Source organism: Nycticebus coucang, chromosome 5 (genome assembly GCF_027406575.1).
Source record: "Nycticebus coucang isolate mNycCou1 chromosome 5, mNycCou1.pri, whole genome shotgun sequence".
Classification (NCBI taxonomy): domain Eukaryota; kingdom Metazoa; phylum Chordata; class Mammalia; order Primates; family Lorisidae; genus Nycticebus; species Nycticebus coucang.
Window position 1 is genome coordinate 133,907,796 of NC_069784.1, and position 15,055 is coordinate 133,922,850.

The window sequence follows — 15,055 nt, forward strand, 5'->3', positions numbered from 1 at the left end:
TGCATGGTTCCAGTCTGGGTGGGGTCTTTCCTGTCTGTGCTGGACTCACCCATCAACAGGCTTGGTCAGGGACCCAGGACCAGCTCTGAGAAGGGAATAACTCAGGCCTGTCCCTCTTGAGTGTAGAGACGGTGCCAACAGCTGTCTCTCTCCTGTTTACACCCTTATGTACTTGGTACGTCGGGCAGAGAGTTGATGAATGTGGCTGGGTCCCTGCATGTCAGCCCCTCCTGGGGGCAGCGGGTTGTGGAGGGTGCCCCTAGTGTCCAGGCCTGCTTGGGTGGCAGAGTCTGCCTAATTCTGGGCTTGAGCGACCTGTGGCCGAATAGTTTTACTGGGCAGGTAAAAGGCTCTATTCTGGTGATGTGGGCCCGATTCCTCCCACGACATCAGCAGAAGAATAAAGCCACTCTGTATTTCTGATACCACAGGAGAGTATTTTTTTAATGGACACTTTTCATGGCTCTGAATTTTCCATTGACAGCACACATTAAAATGTCATTTAATGTTGACAAGTTTTTCATTTGACTGGTCTGTTATTTTTTCATTTCTTCAGTAGTGAGCCACTGAGCACCTGAGCACAGCAGAAGGATATTTTTTTCTGCCTGAAAATATTAGATCTTAGATGAGGGGTGTGCCCCAGTCCCAGCCTGGACGGATAGGGCTAGCATGTTAGTTTTTGAACTTCCATCACATAAACAACACTGGACTTGGCATTGTGAATGATGTATGAGGTTCCTGCAAGGAAGCTTGCCCCATCTTGCCAGGGTGGACAGGGCTCAGGTGGACTCCCCCAGGCATTTGGAGTGGACCTGCCATGTCACAAGAAGCTGCCTCCTTACTCGTCCTTGATAGGACTTTCATTCTGTTCCTAACAGAGGTGCCGCTGACTTGTGGTGCTGCAGAGAGCACTCACACGTTCAGAAGCCCTGGGGAGGGTGTGGGGCTGAGGTCGGGCTGCAGACTGCCCCTCTCCACACCATTCATGAAGCACATCCTACTGGGCCTGGCCTGTGTTAGATGTGGCCCTGGGTGGGGCCAGTGGTGTTGACTCTGGTTAAAGGAGGCCCTGCAGAGAGAGTGATGCTCCAGCAAGTCCCATAGCCGGAGGGGTGTGGAACCACAGGGGCGGGGAGGAGATAGTGGGACAGGGCCCCGAGCAGAACAGCGTCCTACTAAAGGACAAGGAGGTCATGACAGACCCTTAGAAGCTGGGGTGTTTCTGCCACGCCATGCACTTGAGCTTGGGAAGTGGGGAGATGCATTGGCTCTGGCTAGTGATGCTGGGGTCATTTTGGGAAATGATTCATTGATCAGGAGCACGGAGAGGGGGAGTTTGTACCATCACGTGCTGTTCATTGCATCTCTGTGACACAGAAACAGATGGCTGCCCGGGGCCGCCCCCTCTTCTGCAGTTACTAAGAGCCTCCTCGCTGGGGCCTGCAGACCGCACACTCTGTGACCTCAGAGTCATCTCAGGCCTGTTTCTTCATCTGAGAGATGGAGACAGTGCGAGTAGCTTCCTCGTGGGGCTTTGTTAGCACTAGAGGAAAAATTGTGTGTGAGATGCTTGGCCTGGGACAGCAGTTACTATACTGCAGGAGACAACTTTTCCTTAATGCTGCTCCTGGGCTCAGTTTAGTTTCAAGAGCTCAGCAAATCAAGAATCTGGGCATAAAGACAAATCTAAGAACTTTAAGAAATACATTGAAAACATGTAAACATTTTAGTTGTGGGAAAGTATTCATTCTGGTTGGTTCTGGATAAGGGGTGAGATGCTGTTTTCCACAGGGAGTCTCTTCCACATGTTCCTGGGCTGGGAGGGTGGATGGCAGATATTTTTCGTTGTCTACTTTTGGCAGAATTCCATTGTTAATAACAATTCACACCAAAACAATTCACAGATCTGAAGTGATTCCTCAGTTCAGAAGCTTAGTTTGATGTTCTGTGAATCCAAGTGTTACAAATTTGATCCCTCTCTTTCACAAAACATGCACTTCAAAATCCTTTGGAGTAAGATGTGAGTGACTTGGTATAAATAATTTCCACATGTCACGGCATGAGCTTCTCCCGCTTTCCCTCTGCATACAGAGAGAGCAGGCTGTCAGATATTATCTCCTACACTGAAATCTCTGATTAGTAGATAGCAGATCGCTTTATATAAGTAGGTCCCTCTATGTGGGATTTTTGAACACAGGTACCCTTTTATGTTTAACTAAACATGTTTGTAAAGACAAAAATTTGGTTCTCTAGTATCTGAAAGTTTGCAGTGCCTAACAGGAAGAGTCCTGTGTTTGAAATTCTCTTATGATCTTAGCATCAGCCTTTGTTAATTTACCTAGATAGCATCTAAGGATGTAACTACCTACACTGGAAATCACTCAGGTTGCCTTTTTATTTTTGAATTGATTAAAGTTTGAATAAGAAGCTTGTTCAGTAGAGCCCAGAGTTAGGCAGGGAAGATTATGAATGCTTCTCTGGAGTGTAACCGTGGGCAAGTCACTCAAATGTTATGGCTTTACATCCTTATTTGTAAGTAAAAAGGTCGAATTAGAAAATACCCAAGGTTTCACCTGGGTTTCAGACTCTCTGATTCCATAGTACTTGAGAGTACAAGTTTTATTCCATCATTGTATTTGCTTTTTCCAAGTACAGTCATGGCTCAGTATGGGTGGGAGGCGTGGGAGGCCTCCCCATGGGCACTGAGATGCTTTCACGCTCACACCCAGCCCCGCCCAGTCCAAGTAGATGCAGGGTTTCCATCTCTCCAGTACTGTGTTTTCAATAGTTTTGGTTGAAAAAAATCTGCCTATAGGTAGACCCACTCAGTTCAAATTCTTGTTGTTCAAGGGTCAAGTATAAAATTCTCCAGTTTAGTTTAAGTGGGATAGTGAAAGCATGCTCCACGGGGATGGGGGACAGGGGACAGGAACTCACTGAAAGAACCATCGGAAACAAAGGATATATTTAAACTCTGCCATTTACTCTTAGCAAATCTTCAGAGACTCTGCTCTGAGGATTTTAAGAAACACCGCCGGGCTATTCACGTGGCGTGTCAGCTATTCTTTTTTCTCCTTTTTTTCTGATGACAGAACTAGAGCAACTCGCTGTTTTCTATTTTATTAGTAAAAGGAGATTAGGGGAATTATGTGGGTAAATATGACATTCTTTTCTTTTTTAAAGCACGTTCATCCCTTTTTGACGCTGATGAGAAACTTACCTTTCAGGAATTATAGTTAACAATCAGTTCCTCATTTTCTAACATAATGTAATAGTGTTGAGTTTAGTTCAACAGATCTGGGCTCATCTTGGGCTCATCTTTCATTGTCCTGAAGAAGTGGGAATACGGAGGGCAGGGGAAGGGAGCGCAGATCCCCACGGGATGTGTGTTCCCGAGAAATCCCCACTGCAGAGTCTCATCCCTGGCTCCCTGCTCCACAGCCTCGGAGTCAGTGTACGTGGTCTCCTTGCAGTCCATGAACACCCAGGGGCAGAGCCAGCCGGTCTACAGGGCTGCCCTAACAAAACGCAAGATTTCAGGTATGTTGCCAAGGATGCATTTGGTTAAACTGTGGTCTCGTAGGAATGCCCTGTTGTTTCCAAATGGTACCAGCTGGATGCCGAAGTATGTGAATTTTTCTGAGGATAAAAGGAGCATCGAGGTAGACATGGTTACCTTTTATGTGCAGACCTTGGTGTATTCGTGTGACAGAATGGACATCCCTATGTATTTTGAATGGCTTCACTGTGCAGAAGATATGCTGTGTTGGGGCAGCCAAGTATTCATTTCAGGGAAAGGCAGAGTCTGGTCCACACATAAACACCCTCAGCAAGGCACTGAGTGAAGTAAGAGAAGGACTAGCAGGTGTGGATAGCATGCACATGTGATTTCAGCTGACTCTGCCTAAAAATGGCATTGAGATAGTAAGAAAAAAAAAATTTTTTTTTTTTGCAGTTTTTAGCTGGGGCTGGGTTTGAACCTGCCACTTCCGGAATATGGGGCCAGCACCCTACTCCTTTGAGCCATAGGTGCCGCCCAGTGAGAAAAATTTAATAGTGGTTTGCTGATAGCCTATCACTGTCCACTTACTAAGGGACACTTTTTCCCACGCTCACTAACACATATTTTTTATATTACTTATATATTAACAAATTACACATACCTTTTCTGGACAATGTGCCTTAATTTAAAGAGGCAGTCTACAACTATACAATCTGTAATTATTTTCACGAACTCACAACACAAAATGAAATGTATTTTATATTATATAAAGAAGTCCACATTATATATGATGTTTCACTTTTATTATTAATTGATGCCAGAGAAAAGTCCCTATGTCACTTTTCTAAAAGACTACATATTCCCAACTTCTCCTGCTCGGGCTAAAGTCCACATTCTTTGGAAACACGGTCCCTGCAAAGTGAAAAAAAAATACACAGAACCAAACAAACAGAAAGCAAGACAAAAAAACCCAAGAGACTAAAAAGCAATAGTGAAGACATCTTGTACATCTTAATGTTAGAGATTGGACTAAGGTGATAAACTTTATGACTATGACATATTCTATGAACAGCAAAGTTGAATCTCTATAAGAAATTGACAGACTGAATTCTATTTTATGTCTGAGTATAAATTTTAATCTGCCCTGGAATCACCTATTCTAAAATCTGAGGACATGATTCTTGTAGTGATTTGAACCACAATTTTCATCTCATACCTTAATTGCCAAGGAAATGTCAATTAAACTTTCCTTCTCCTAAACTTTTGCTTTCCATAAAAACTATTTTATTTTCCATAAAAACTGTATTATTTCCCCCAAAAGTTACAGTGTGCATTAAGAAAACACCAAGCCGCCTGGACTGTCTTTGGCCAGGGTGAGCACCTGTTGTACTGCTCTGTACATCAGCTTTTAAAGGGAGCTGCCCATTTCTCGGGCTGTGTTTAAGAAAAGCAAGAGTGGAGATTTTTTTTTTCTACACTGACCAATAAAGTAATTTCCTAACTCTCTATCCATTTCATTTTGTCTGTTTTAAGCATAAGCAATTTAAAAATTGTACAGGTGAGTCAGAGCCCACTGTTAGAGAAGTCCCTTTCTATGGGTCTCATTGTCATTTCAGAAGAGGATGAACTGGATGTGCCCAAAGACATCAGTGTCCGGGTTATGTCATCCCAATCTGTGCTTGTGGCCTGGGTGGATCCTGTTTTGGAAAAACAGAAGAAAGTTGTTGCATCGAGGTACATTCACTTGTTTCTTTGTCTCTTATGTAGGAGAGAAGTGGGTTTTCTGGCCCTAAAAGATGCGTGTTTAATGATTTAATTTTCTGACTTACATGGATGCTAGCCTCTTTTGTAGCCCAATGGCTGAATATTTTATGGCAGTCTAGTTGATCCCAAGCACATTTCTCACAAATCAGATGCTCCCAGGGCCTGGGTGTAACACACGCAGCAGGACTTCACACCTTACTTGCTCCGAGTTTCATCTTGCGTCCGGAGTCTCCCGGATGGCATTTCTTTCTTTGTTCCATTTGGGTTTTGCCTTGTCTCATTCATGTGCTGTGTCTGTGCCAGGCCCAACTCAGGAGCAGTCTTAGCATTACTCCTGCTGTTCAGGGAGAGTTGCAGCAAGATGAATTTCTATAGTGTGGTGGACACTGAGTAGTTTCCCATTTAGAGATTTATCCAACACTGAATTGCTTCATGTCCAGCTTGTTCATGCATAACAAAATGCATCTTATTTTCTCTTAAACGGTGTTTTCATATTCATTTGCTATAGCAACAGAAGAAAAACCAGTACTAGGGTTCAAATAATCTGTATGTTAAAAGGCCACTGGGAACACCATTTCTGGTTAGTGGTAGATTAAATATGGCCATCAAAATTTTATGTATTCAATGACCAAATAGTTTATATAATCAAGAGAAAGCCCAAAATTTGATGGTCTACTTGTTTTTATTTAATTTTAATTTTTTAAATTATTGTTTCAGGTTAATTTGAGGGTACAAAGAATTAGGTTACAATGTTTGCATTTGTTAGGTACAGTCCCTCTTGTGGCCTACTTATTATATACTAATTTTTGTACCTGTCTACAACCTGGAGAAGGGAATGTACTTTAATCTGAATGGCACGGAATGTTGAGATTATATACACATATAAACTGTTATTCAGATAGTTCCCTTCACTGTCTGCGAGTGAAAGATACCTGCATTTCTTCAAAGACCTCAGGAAATGCATAGTGATTCTCTCCTTAGCCGCATGGCCTTCCCCAACACAAAGCGTCCCTGATTACCATTGGGCTTTGATTTCCAGCATTTTGCTGAAAACCAGAGAAGGTTTGAGTTTTCTCAGCAGAACTGTTGTGTTAAGTGGCGTGGTGTGTCTTCAACTGAAGCCTTTTCCTGACATACTATATGTAGCAAATAGCACACTTTCAATGGATCAAGTGCTTTCCACTGCAAAGAGGCTACAAAGAAAATTTCTTTGAACAGAAATCCAGTGAACAGTGTTTGCAACTCTTGAGGGTATCTGCTGCTTGGGGCCGTTGAATTTTCCATGTTTGGTCTCGTAGCATTTCTCTCTCTGATAATCACACACCAGAATTACTTTCATTAGGTCCTTGGTCCCTTTCTATTTGTTACACATTTTTGTTCCTTTTCATGGTAATAAATCTACTCAAAACCATATGTTCCCTTTTTTCCCAAACCTATGGAATGTAGGCTTGATTTGGCATGAAATGAGATTTTTGTATTCTTTTCTGGAGATCCGAGACACCTCAGGTCCTTTCTGGCCCTTAATGTTGCCCCTTCCATGCTCCATAGATGCAAATGTGCACACATTCCCCTGGTGAGGTAGTTGCCTAGCCAGACCCATCTCCTGTCCATCCCTTCCCTTTATAATCTCTCCTTGGTCTTCTGAGCAGTTAAGACTTTTTGGTCTTGAAAAGGCAGTAAGATCCGTCTTTCCTGGCCTGTGCTAGGACCTTCACCTGAAACTTAAGCTGATTCTTTGAGTCAATAACATAGTCAAAAATTTGGATTTTTCTCCTCTTTGATTTCCTTACCTACCCCCAGAAGTCGTTATGGTGAAGGAAAAACAGCAAGGAACCTCGTGCTCAGTCGCTGAGATTTGGATCTATCGTTGTGTCTCATTTTCTTACAGACAGTACACCGTGCGCCATCGGGAAAAGGGGGAATCCGCCAGGTGGGATTACAAGCAAGTCACCAACAGACGTGTGTTGATCGAGAACCTGATTCCAGACACCGTGTATGAATTTGCAGTCCGTATTTCTCAGGGGGAAAGAGATGGCAAGTGGAGTCCATCAGTCTTCCAAAGAACACCAGAATCTGGTCTGTACTCAGCATGGCCTTTGGACTTACAATTTGGGAATCACTTCTAAAATAGGAGTTAAAGTAAATAGGCGAAGAAGCCAATAGTGACGAAGGCTGGCAAGAGCATTTTTGAAAGTCCCATGAACCCTAGATTTTGGTGCTGCTTTTAGGTTATAAATGCAATGAAGTTAGAGAGCTGTTTCCTTGGGTCCCTGTTTTTATCCCTTGTGGCCTTTCCATTAACAGGTTGTTTGTGTTGTTCTGACACGTGCAGCACATTAAATCCCAGCATGTGGCACACAAAAGCTGTCACTGCATGAGTGAATGCCCTGGTGATGCCCGGCTCTTATATGGAGGACAGACGTTTCCTTCCTGTGGCTGAAGTTGTGTTTGATTCTGGGGGAGAATTTTGCTCCATATCCAAGGCTGTAATTCTTTTCTTTTAAGCCATATCCTTAAAAGTTCTATTAAGAAAAATTTGGAACTGGATTTTAATCATCTTTGGATATTTCAATATTTAGCAATGAGAGAAATTCTGAATTCCTAAAGGCATTTCCTTAGGTATGTCTAAACTCACTATATGAGTTGATTGAAGTGACATAAATCACTATATATAACACAAAATGCAGGTATAGAATTTTCTCTTGTGTATACTAAAAATTAATACTGCAGCTCTCCAATGAAATGTGCATATGTAGAGACTACATGTTATTTACTTTTAGGATATCCTCTGGGGCATTTACAAGTGTTTGATTCCTTGTCCTTCGTAGCTCCTATCACAGCTCCTGAAAACTTGAATGTCTGGCCAGTCAATGGGAAACCTACAGTTGTCACTGTGTCTTGGGACGCACTGCCAGAGACGGAGGGCAAGGTGAAAGGTAGGGATGTCACTCTGTAAACCGTAAGCTACATGGATTCCGGTCAACACTGCCTCTCCTCACAGCTTTGGTGACTGAAAAAGAAATAGGGGACCACATACATGTAAGAGGTGGTAACCCAAGGGATGAGGATCTCTCCCGCAAGATTTTCATTGTCTGAGATCCAGGTCGTTGCAATTCTTTTTGTCTTCCTACGAAGGATTTTAAGTGTTGCTCTTAGGAGAGATGTTTTTAACAGCATGAGTATGACATCATAACTTTCACCCAGGCAGACAATGCCCTGGTTTTCAAGCTATGGGTCTTTTTATTGTACCATGAAGATTACAAACGTAGGAGTGACAGGAATCCTGTAGAACCATAAATATCTTTAATGAGACCATCAATACACTGAATGAGTTTGAGAAACTCAAGTGATAAGTGATGGAAATGGATTTATTTCCTATTTGTCACTATCGAGCTATTTCTGTATGGATGTATGTCATGGATGTAAACACTGAAGATTTAAAAGAATAAAAAGAGAATAAACTGTTCACGACTAGTTAAATGTAACAATTTTTGAAACTACTAAATAAATGTCCCAATCTTTTCTTTTTAATGTAAGAGCATCCAAGAACCTTCTAGAAGTCATAAAATGTCTAGAGACATTTTAAAGAGCTATATTAAGTTTTTTTTTTCGTAGCATTTCCTATACAAATGCACTCTAAGGGTACCAAGAAATGGAATTTCTATTTGAGAAAGAAATATATTTTTATTGCCATTAGATGTTTGGGACAACTTTAAGCCTAATTGGTCCAGAAACTATAAAAGTTTGTATAAACTTTAAGAAATCAAAAAATTACCACTAATCTCCTTTGGGAATGTCTTAATTGAAAAGAGAAAGTGGATAGTTCATTTTTGTAGTGAACTACAAGTTATTTTTTCTGACATGTAGGGTGTCTTTTCATGGAATAATATGAGTTAAGGAAGGTGGATGTGGAATGGTATTTTCTGTACTTAATGCTTTTTCTCTTTTCAGTTTGCTAAGAATAGATTGTACCAATTCTTCTCATGTTTTCCCCACAGGAATAAACCAAAAACAAATGAAGAGAATAAATATTTAGCTGGCTCGTTTAAATCATTCTTTTATAACAATAACAATTTGGACATTGATTCCTTCTGTATCAAGTACAGTGATGCTGAAAAAGTCTCTGAAAATTGAATTAAGACATTTTTTCACTGAACAACTCTTTGTTTTATAAGTCAGTGTTGCATCTAACATGACTTTATTACCACGCTACTTGTTTGTTCTTCCCCCTCTCTCATATCTTAGTTTATATTTAAAGCTCTTTGGTGAGAGGGGCTCCTTGGTAGTCAATCACATATTGCCAGAAATAATAATGACAGACTTTTTATGTCCAAAGAACTCATATATCTTACTTACTTAGTTTTCATAAGGGTGGGTCTGAAATTCATAATTATATTGGGGCTTTTTTATGTATAAGATATATGAAACATAACAGAAGAACATACTTTAACATGGCTAAATTTTTTCAAATTAATTGAATTCATACAAAAATATGAATTATAAAATTTTTATAGACCCAGGCTCTCTTAATTCTTACTTTTGACCACTATAAATGATAAGTTTGCTCATTCTCAATAAGAAAAGAATGCTGTTTTTTTTTTCAGAAAAATACTGCAAAAACATTTTTGATTGAAAAAAATTCAAATGAATGTACTTTTTAAAGATGAGAGCATAGGGAAAAGAAAAGACCTCCACGGCTCCTGATAATTGCTTGATTTTTGTGTAATTTAAATTATTTTTCTTAGCTTCTACTCATATTAATAAGTTTTATAAATCTTGAGTTCTTGGAGAGGAAAATAGGCATGAACAATTTTAGTTGAAGGTGAAAATTGTGTTTTAAAATATGACTTCCTTACAATATTTTCATGTAAGCATAGAGATATTTTAGTTCTTTGGACTGAATTGACTGTGGTTTTAAAATTTCAAGGGTATTACATATTTATAGATATAGTCAATTAAAGATGGATACATTACACATCATATAAATCTGTTACATAACAACTTTTCTTCAGTTTTAAATACTGTGAAACATCCTTCTCAGCGTATATTAAGAACTTACATAATTCTTATAAAAATGAACCTTCTCAGCATATATTAAGAACTTACATAATTCTTACAAAAATGAAATTATGTTCCAAATATAGAATTTTCCTGGCTTAATATGCTAATAAAACTAATTCAGCTTAATAAACTGAAATGCTGGAAGTTCTCAGCAGTTGTTCACAATCAATTCCTAGCAGCTGCCACTTCTTTTTCCTTAGCTGCTTCTATTCAGGATATAGACTATCATAGCAATTAGTAAATAAAACTAATGTAAGTATTTTAGGGAATTGTATGAAGGCTGGCCTTCTTGGTTCTCTATGTTTAAGTTGCTCAAACTTGCAAAGATACAACTAATTAAATACATAGCCCTGTCTGGTTCCCAAATAAATGTGCAGTTACTTTCTGCTGTGTCTTCACGCTCCAGCTGGTGACTTGGCATGCATTGCTAGCGTATTAGTTTTAGTAATGCACATCCTAATTCATCCTGCCCATACAGTCTGTCTGCTGAACACAGGACTGTTTTCAGTTTCCCCCTTCCAACTGTCTGACAAATCATTTCAGAATACATTCTTTCCTACGCCCCGGCTCTCAAGCCATTTGGAGCAAAGTCCCTCACCTATCCTGGAGACACTACTTCTGCCCTGGTGGACGGTCTGCAGCCTGGGGAACGCTATCTTTTCAAAATCCGGGCCTCAAACCGGAGAGGCCTGGGCCCTCACTCCAAAGCCTTTGTTGTCGCTATGCCAACAAGTAAGCACTGTGTTTGTGGTTTTTTTTTCTCTCTCATTTATACTATTTGTTTTGTGTTTCTTTGAGTCATGCTTTTGGTTTAGAACTGCTCAGTTGATGATTTTTTGGGGGGGGGACTAAGTCGCATATTGATTTCTAAAATATTTTTCTGGTCCCTTTAGAAATTAGTCTCCGCAAAGACTAATTACTGAATGTTTGATAACATTAATTATCACTCTCATGTTATTAACATCTTAGTTATATGATTAATGCTATGTCACTATTTAATTTGGGGCTTGTGACAAGGAAAGAACATTTTTACAAGTGCAATGTGGCATTTTTTCCTTGTTAGTTTGCTTTTCTGCAGAGCATTTACATTTTTAGTTTGCATTCTACTATTCAGGAACACACTTTACTCAGCAAGATTTCAGTGGTCTGGCTTATCTGGTCAGTATCAAACCAAACAAGTTAATAAAGACCCCAAATCAAAGTGGAGTGGGCTGAGGCCAGGTTTTCTTCTCCAATGCCCCACTTTATGGCCGGATGTTGGCAGCACTCTCTACTGTGCCGTGAGGACCTGTGCTATGCTGCAGTATAGAGCAATTTTGTTCTGGAACAAACTGTGATATAGACAAAGTTTGCTTCCTGTGGACCCCCCACTGCTGTATAGGGCCCTTAGTAGGATCTCTGCCTTTGGTCAGTCCTGCTCGTGACAGGGTGATTTATGGGACATTTAATATAATGTCTGCCTATCCCAAGAGTCTTTTTATTTCAAGCTTTATTTTGGAATTGCAAGTGTTTTTATTAACAAAGGAATTTTAAGCAAGAAAGAAGAAGTAAGGAAGGACATGCAATAGGAAACCCTTTGCAATGCCTCCAAAATGTTACACTGGTTGCTTGTCACACACAACACATTCCTGTGTGGTTTTGAATATAGATCACTGAGCATTTTGCATGAGGCTTACATGTATTTCCCATCTGTGAAGAATAGCTATCATGATTTGTGATATACTGAGCATTGGTTATAATGAGAAAATCCTACATAAGGTTTTGCAGTTACAAAATCAATGAATTAATTCAAAGTACTCATTTCAGTATTCCTTCATAGAAGCTGTGACATAATCTGATTCAATTTATAGAGATTCAATTCACATAAAATTTTCTGAGACAGTGTCTGTTAACTTAAAGCAAAATATAGCTTGAAAAAAGAATGCTATCATTTGGAAAATAAGTTTTCAGTGTTCTCAGGAATTGGAAGTTATCAGTTGTGATAATTGACTTGAAATGCTTCCACACTGCCATGTTAGATACTGCCTTTGTGTCACACAGCTTTTGAATTTCTTCTTTGACAGTCAATTATTTAAATCCTTTACAGCCAGGAGCAGCGAGTCCAATGTTCAGCAGAACACAGATGGTCACTGGAAATCTCAGAAACCTGAGCCTCCCTCAGCTTCTCCCAAAGATTCAGCTTCCTCAAGACACACTGTTTCTCCTCAAGATAGAAACGTGAAGGACCCCCTTGTTGACTTGAAGAACAAAATACTGACTAGTGGTGGGGTGTCCAGAAAACTTCCCCTTCGTCATAAGACTGAAGAGTTGGATCTTCAGTCAATAGAAGTCACCAATGCTGAGGAGCCCGATTCCCAGGAGGACCCACCAGCCTTGCCCTTGATGACCCAAGGCCAGAGGCGACCCCTGAGGCCCCCAAGCAAGTACAGACACTCAGTGGTTGCTCCTGGCAGGACTCCAGCGCTGCCCCCGAGGGAAGGTGAAGATGAACCGGGTTCCTCCTTGTTGGTGGCCCCGCCTCACTCAGGGGCAGCCTCTTCTGCCCAGCACACAGCCACCCAGCACATAGCCACCTCTCACGGTCCCTCTGGGGGCCTCTCAGCCAATCTGCCTGCCAGCTCTGCAGACAACGATTCGGTGGACCCAGCTGAGGATGAGCAGGCTGCAGGCTCCCTCCATCCCAAGGACACTCCCGCCCACCAGCTGCCTCCCAAGAGCCGCGCCCAGACCCGGCCAGCCCTGTCTCCCAGCCGCCAGTCGGCCTCCAGCGTCCTGAGGGACAGAAGTGCCATGAGGCATGGGACAAAACCAGCGTTACCCGCACGGAGGACACCCCATTCTGGGATCATGGAGGAAGATTTGAGCGCTTCAGCCCCAGCGTCAAGACTTTCTCCACCCCATTGGGGGTCATCTCGGCTGCTGCCCACCCAACCGCACCCAGGCCCTCTGCCCTCTGGGAGTTGGAGGGATGGTCATGAAGCCCTAGGTTCCAACGCCAACGCACCATCACGGTCCACCATGTCTTCCTCCAAGACACAGGTCTCTGAGGGAGTAGATACTTTTGATGGGCAGGATGACAGTGACAGTGAGGCAGAAGGCAGCAGGAGGCCGGCAGAGGCCACCGCCCAGACTCTGCGGACCCGGCCTGCCTCTGGACACTTGAGTTTGCTCAGACACAAGCCCTTTGCTGCCAATGGCAGGTTTCCAAACAGGTTTGGCGGCAGCCGGGGACCCCGGCTCCAGCCTTCCAGCTCCCCCCAGTCCACTGTGCCCTCTCGAGCCCACTCCAGGGGTCATTCTCACCCAGCATACGTCCCCAGGGCTGGCTCAGGCACCCACGGAGATGATGATGATGAGAAGCCACTTTCTGCTACCCCGGTAAATGACCACATGCCTTCCTCCTCCAGACAGCACACATCCCGGGGGTGGGACCCCCTAAAAAGAATCCCCCAGAGAGGGGCCAGCCTGCTCCAGAAGGAGCCCGTCCCAGAGAATCCCAAAACCGCAGAGATAGAGGCACAGTCTCAGGGCAAATCCTCCCCTTTGTCCTCTAAGGAGCAGGACCTTCAACAGAGGACTGATGTGGACACGGAGGGCCGTAACCCCCAAACGCAGCCAGTGTCCTCAGGGCGCCAGCAGTCCCCTGCGCGTCCTGCCACAGTACGGTCACAGCACTACCCCAGGCCCAGTGTTCCCAGAAGGATAACACTAGACAGGGCCCCCGAAAGTCAGCCCCCTTCGCGGGTCTCCCCGTCCCAGCACTATCCCTCGGGCTCCCAGAGCAAGGACGCGGGGCGGTCACTTTCCCAGCCCAAGCTGGCGCTCGCTCAGGCTGGCCCCACGCCGCAGGGCAGCGCCCACGCCCTCCTGGACCCGCAAGGGGCGAGCTCCCGGGGGGCGCTGCACGCGGCGCGACACAGCCAGGACGACGATTCCCGGAGCAGCGAGGACGACAACAGTACGGGACTCGGGGCCCCTGCCCGCGCCAAGGACGCCGCACTGCTCCTGCCCAAGCACGGTCAGGTGGTGTCGCCGGCGGGGAGCCCAGACCACAGACCTCAGCGCGGACACGCAAACTCCTCGCCAAGGCCCGGCTGGCCCCAGCCCCGCGCCCGCGTCCGCGTCCCCAGCAGGGCAGGGTCCCCTGCGGGGCAGGAGGAGGAGGACGCCGCCGAGGCCACACCCAGGGAGACAGAGCCTCCTTCCAGGCGGCCCCTCCCGTCCAAATCCCAGCAGTCGGTCTCGGCCGAGGACCACGAGGAGGACGAGGAGGGATTCCTGAAAGGAGGAAGGGAAGACCCTCTGTCTTCCCCTGTGTCCAAGTGGCCCTCCTCCTCCACCCCCAGGGGCGGCAAATATGCCGACGGCAGCGTCGCCAAGAACAAGCGGTGGCCTGCGGCTGTGCCCGGAGGGAGCCCCGCGCAGGAGAGCGCAGCTCCAGGGAAGCGGCCCCCGGGCAGCCCCACCAGGGCCTCCGCCCTCCTGCCCCGCCCGCCGCCCCGCAGCCCCGCCCCCGCGGGTCCCGTCACCGCGGCGCCCCCCTGGGCACGCCCCTCTCCGCGCGCCCCGCCCCGCCCCGCCCCCACCCCCATGCTGTCCCTGCGCCAGCGCATGATGCACTCGAGGTTCCGGAACCCCCTCTCCCGCCCGCCTGCGAGGCCCCAGCACAGACAAGGTAATTGGTTTTTTTACAAAACAGTCGGTTAACCTGTTCTTACAGGCGCTCAG

General features: G+C 44.3%; 1 protein-coding gene across 2 annotated transcripts in view; it reads left to right on the forward strand.

The window, feature by feature from the left end:
- The window catches only part of FNDC1 (fibronectin type III domain containing 1), an 87,650-nt gene that overhangs the window by 40,937 nt on the left and 31,658 nt on the right, over window positions 1-15,055 (forward strand). For both annotated transcript variants that reach the window (XM_053592337.1, XM_053592338.1), the window contains 6 exons: window positions 3,442-3,540; window positions 5,119-5,236; window positions 7,155-7,342; window positions 8,095-8,202; window positions 10,871-11,059; window positions 12,414-15,002. In XM_053592337.1, coding sequence (XP_053448312.1) covers window positions 3,442-3,540; window positions 5,119-5,236; window positions 7,155-7,342; window positions 8,095-8,202; window positions 10,871-11,059; window positions 12,414-15,002 — 3,291 coding nt within the window. The remainder of the gene's footprint in view (window positions 1-3,441; window positions 3,541-5,118; window positions 5,237-7,154; window positions 7,343-8,094; window positions 8,203-10,870; window positions 11,060-12,413; window positions 15,003-15,055) is intronic.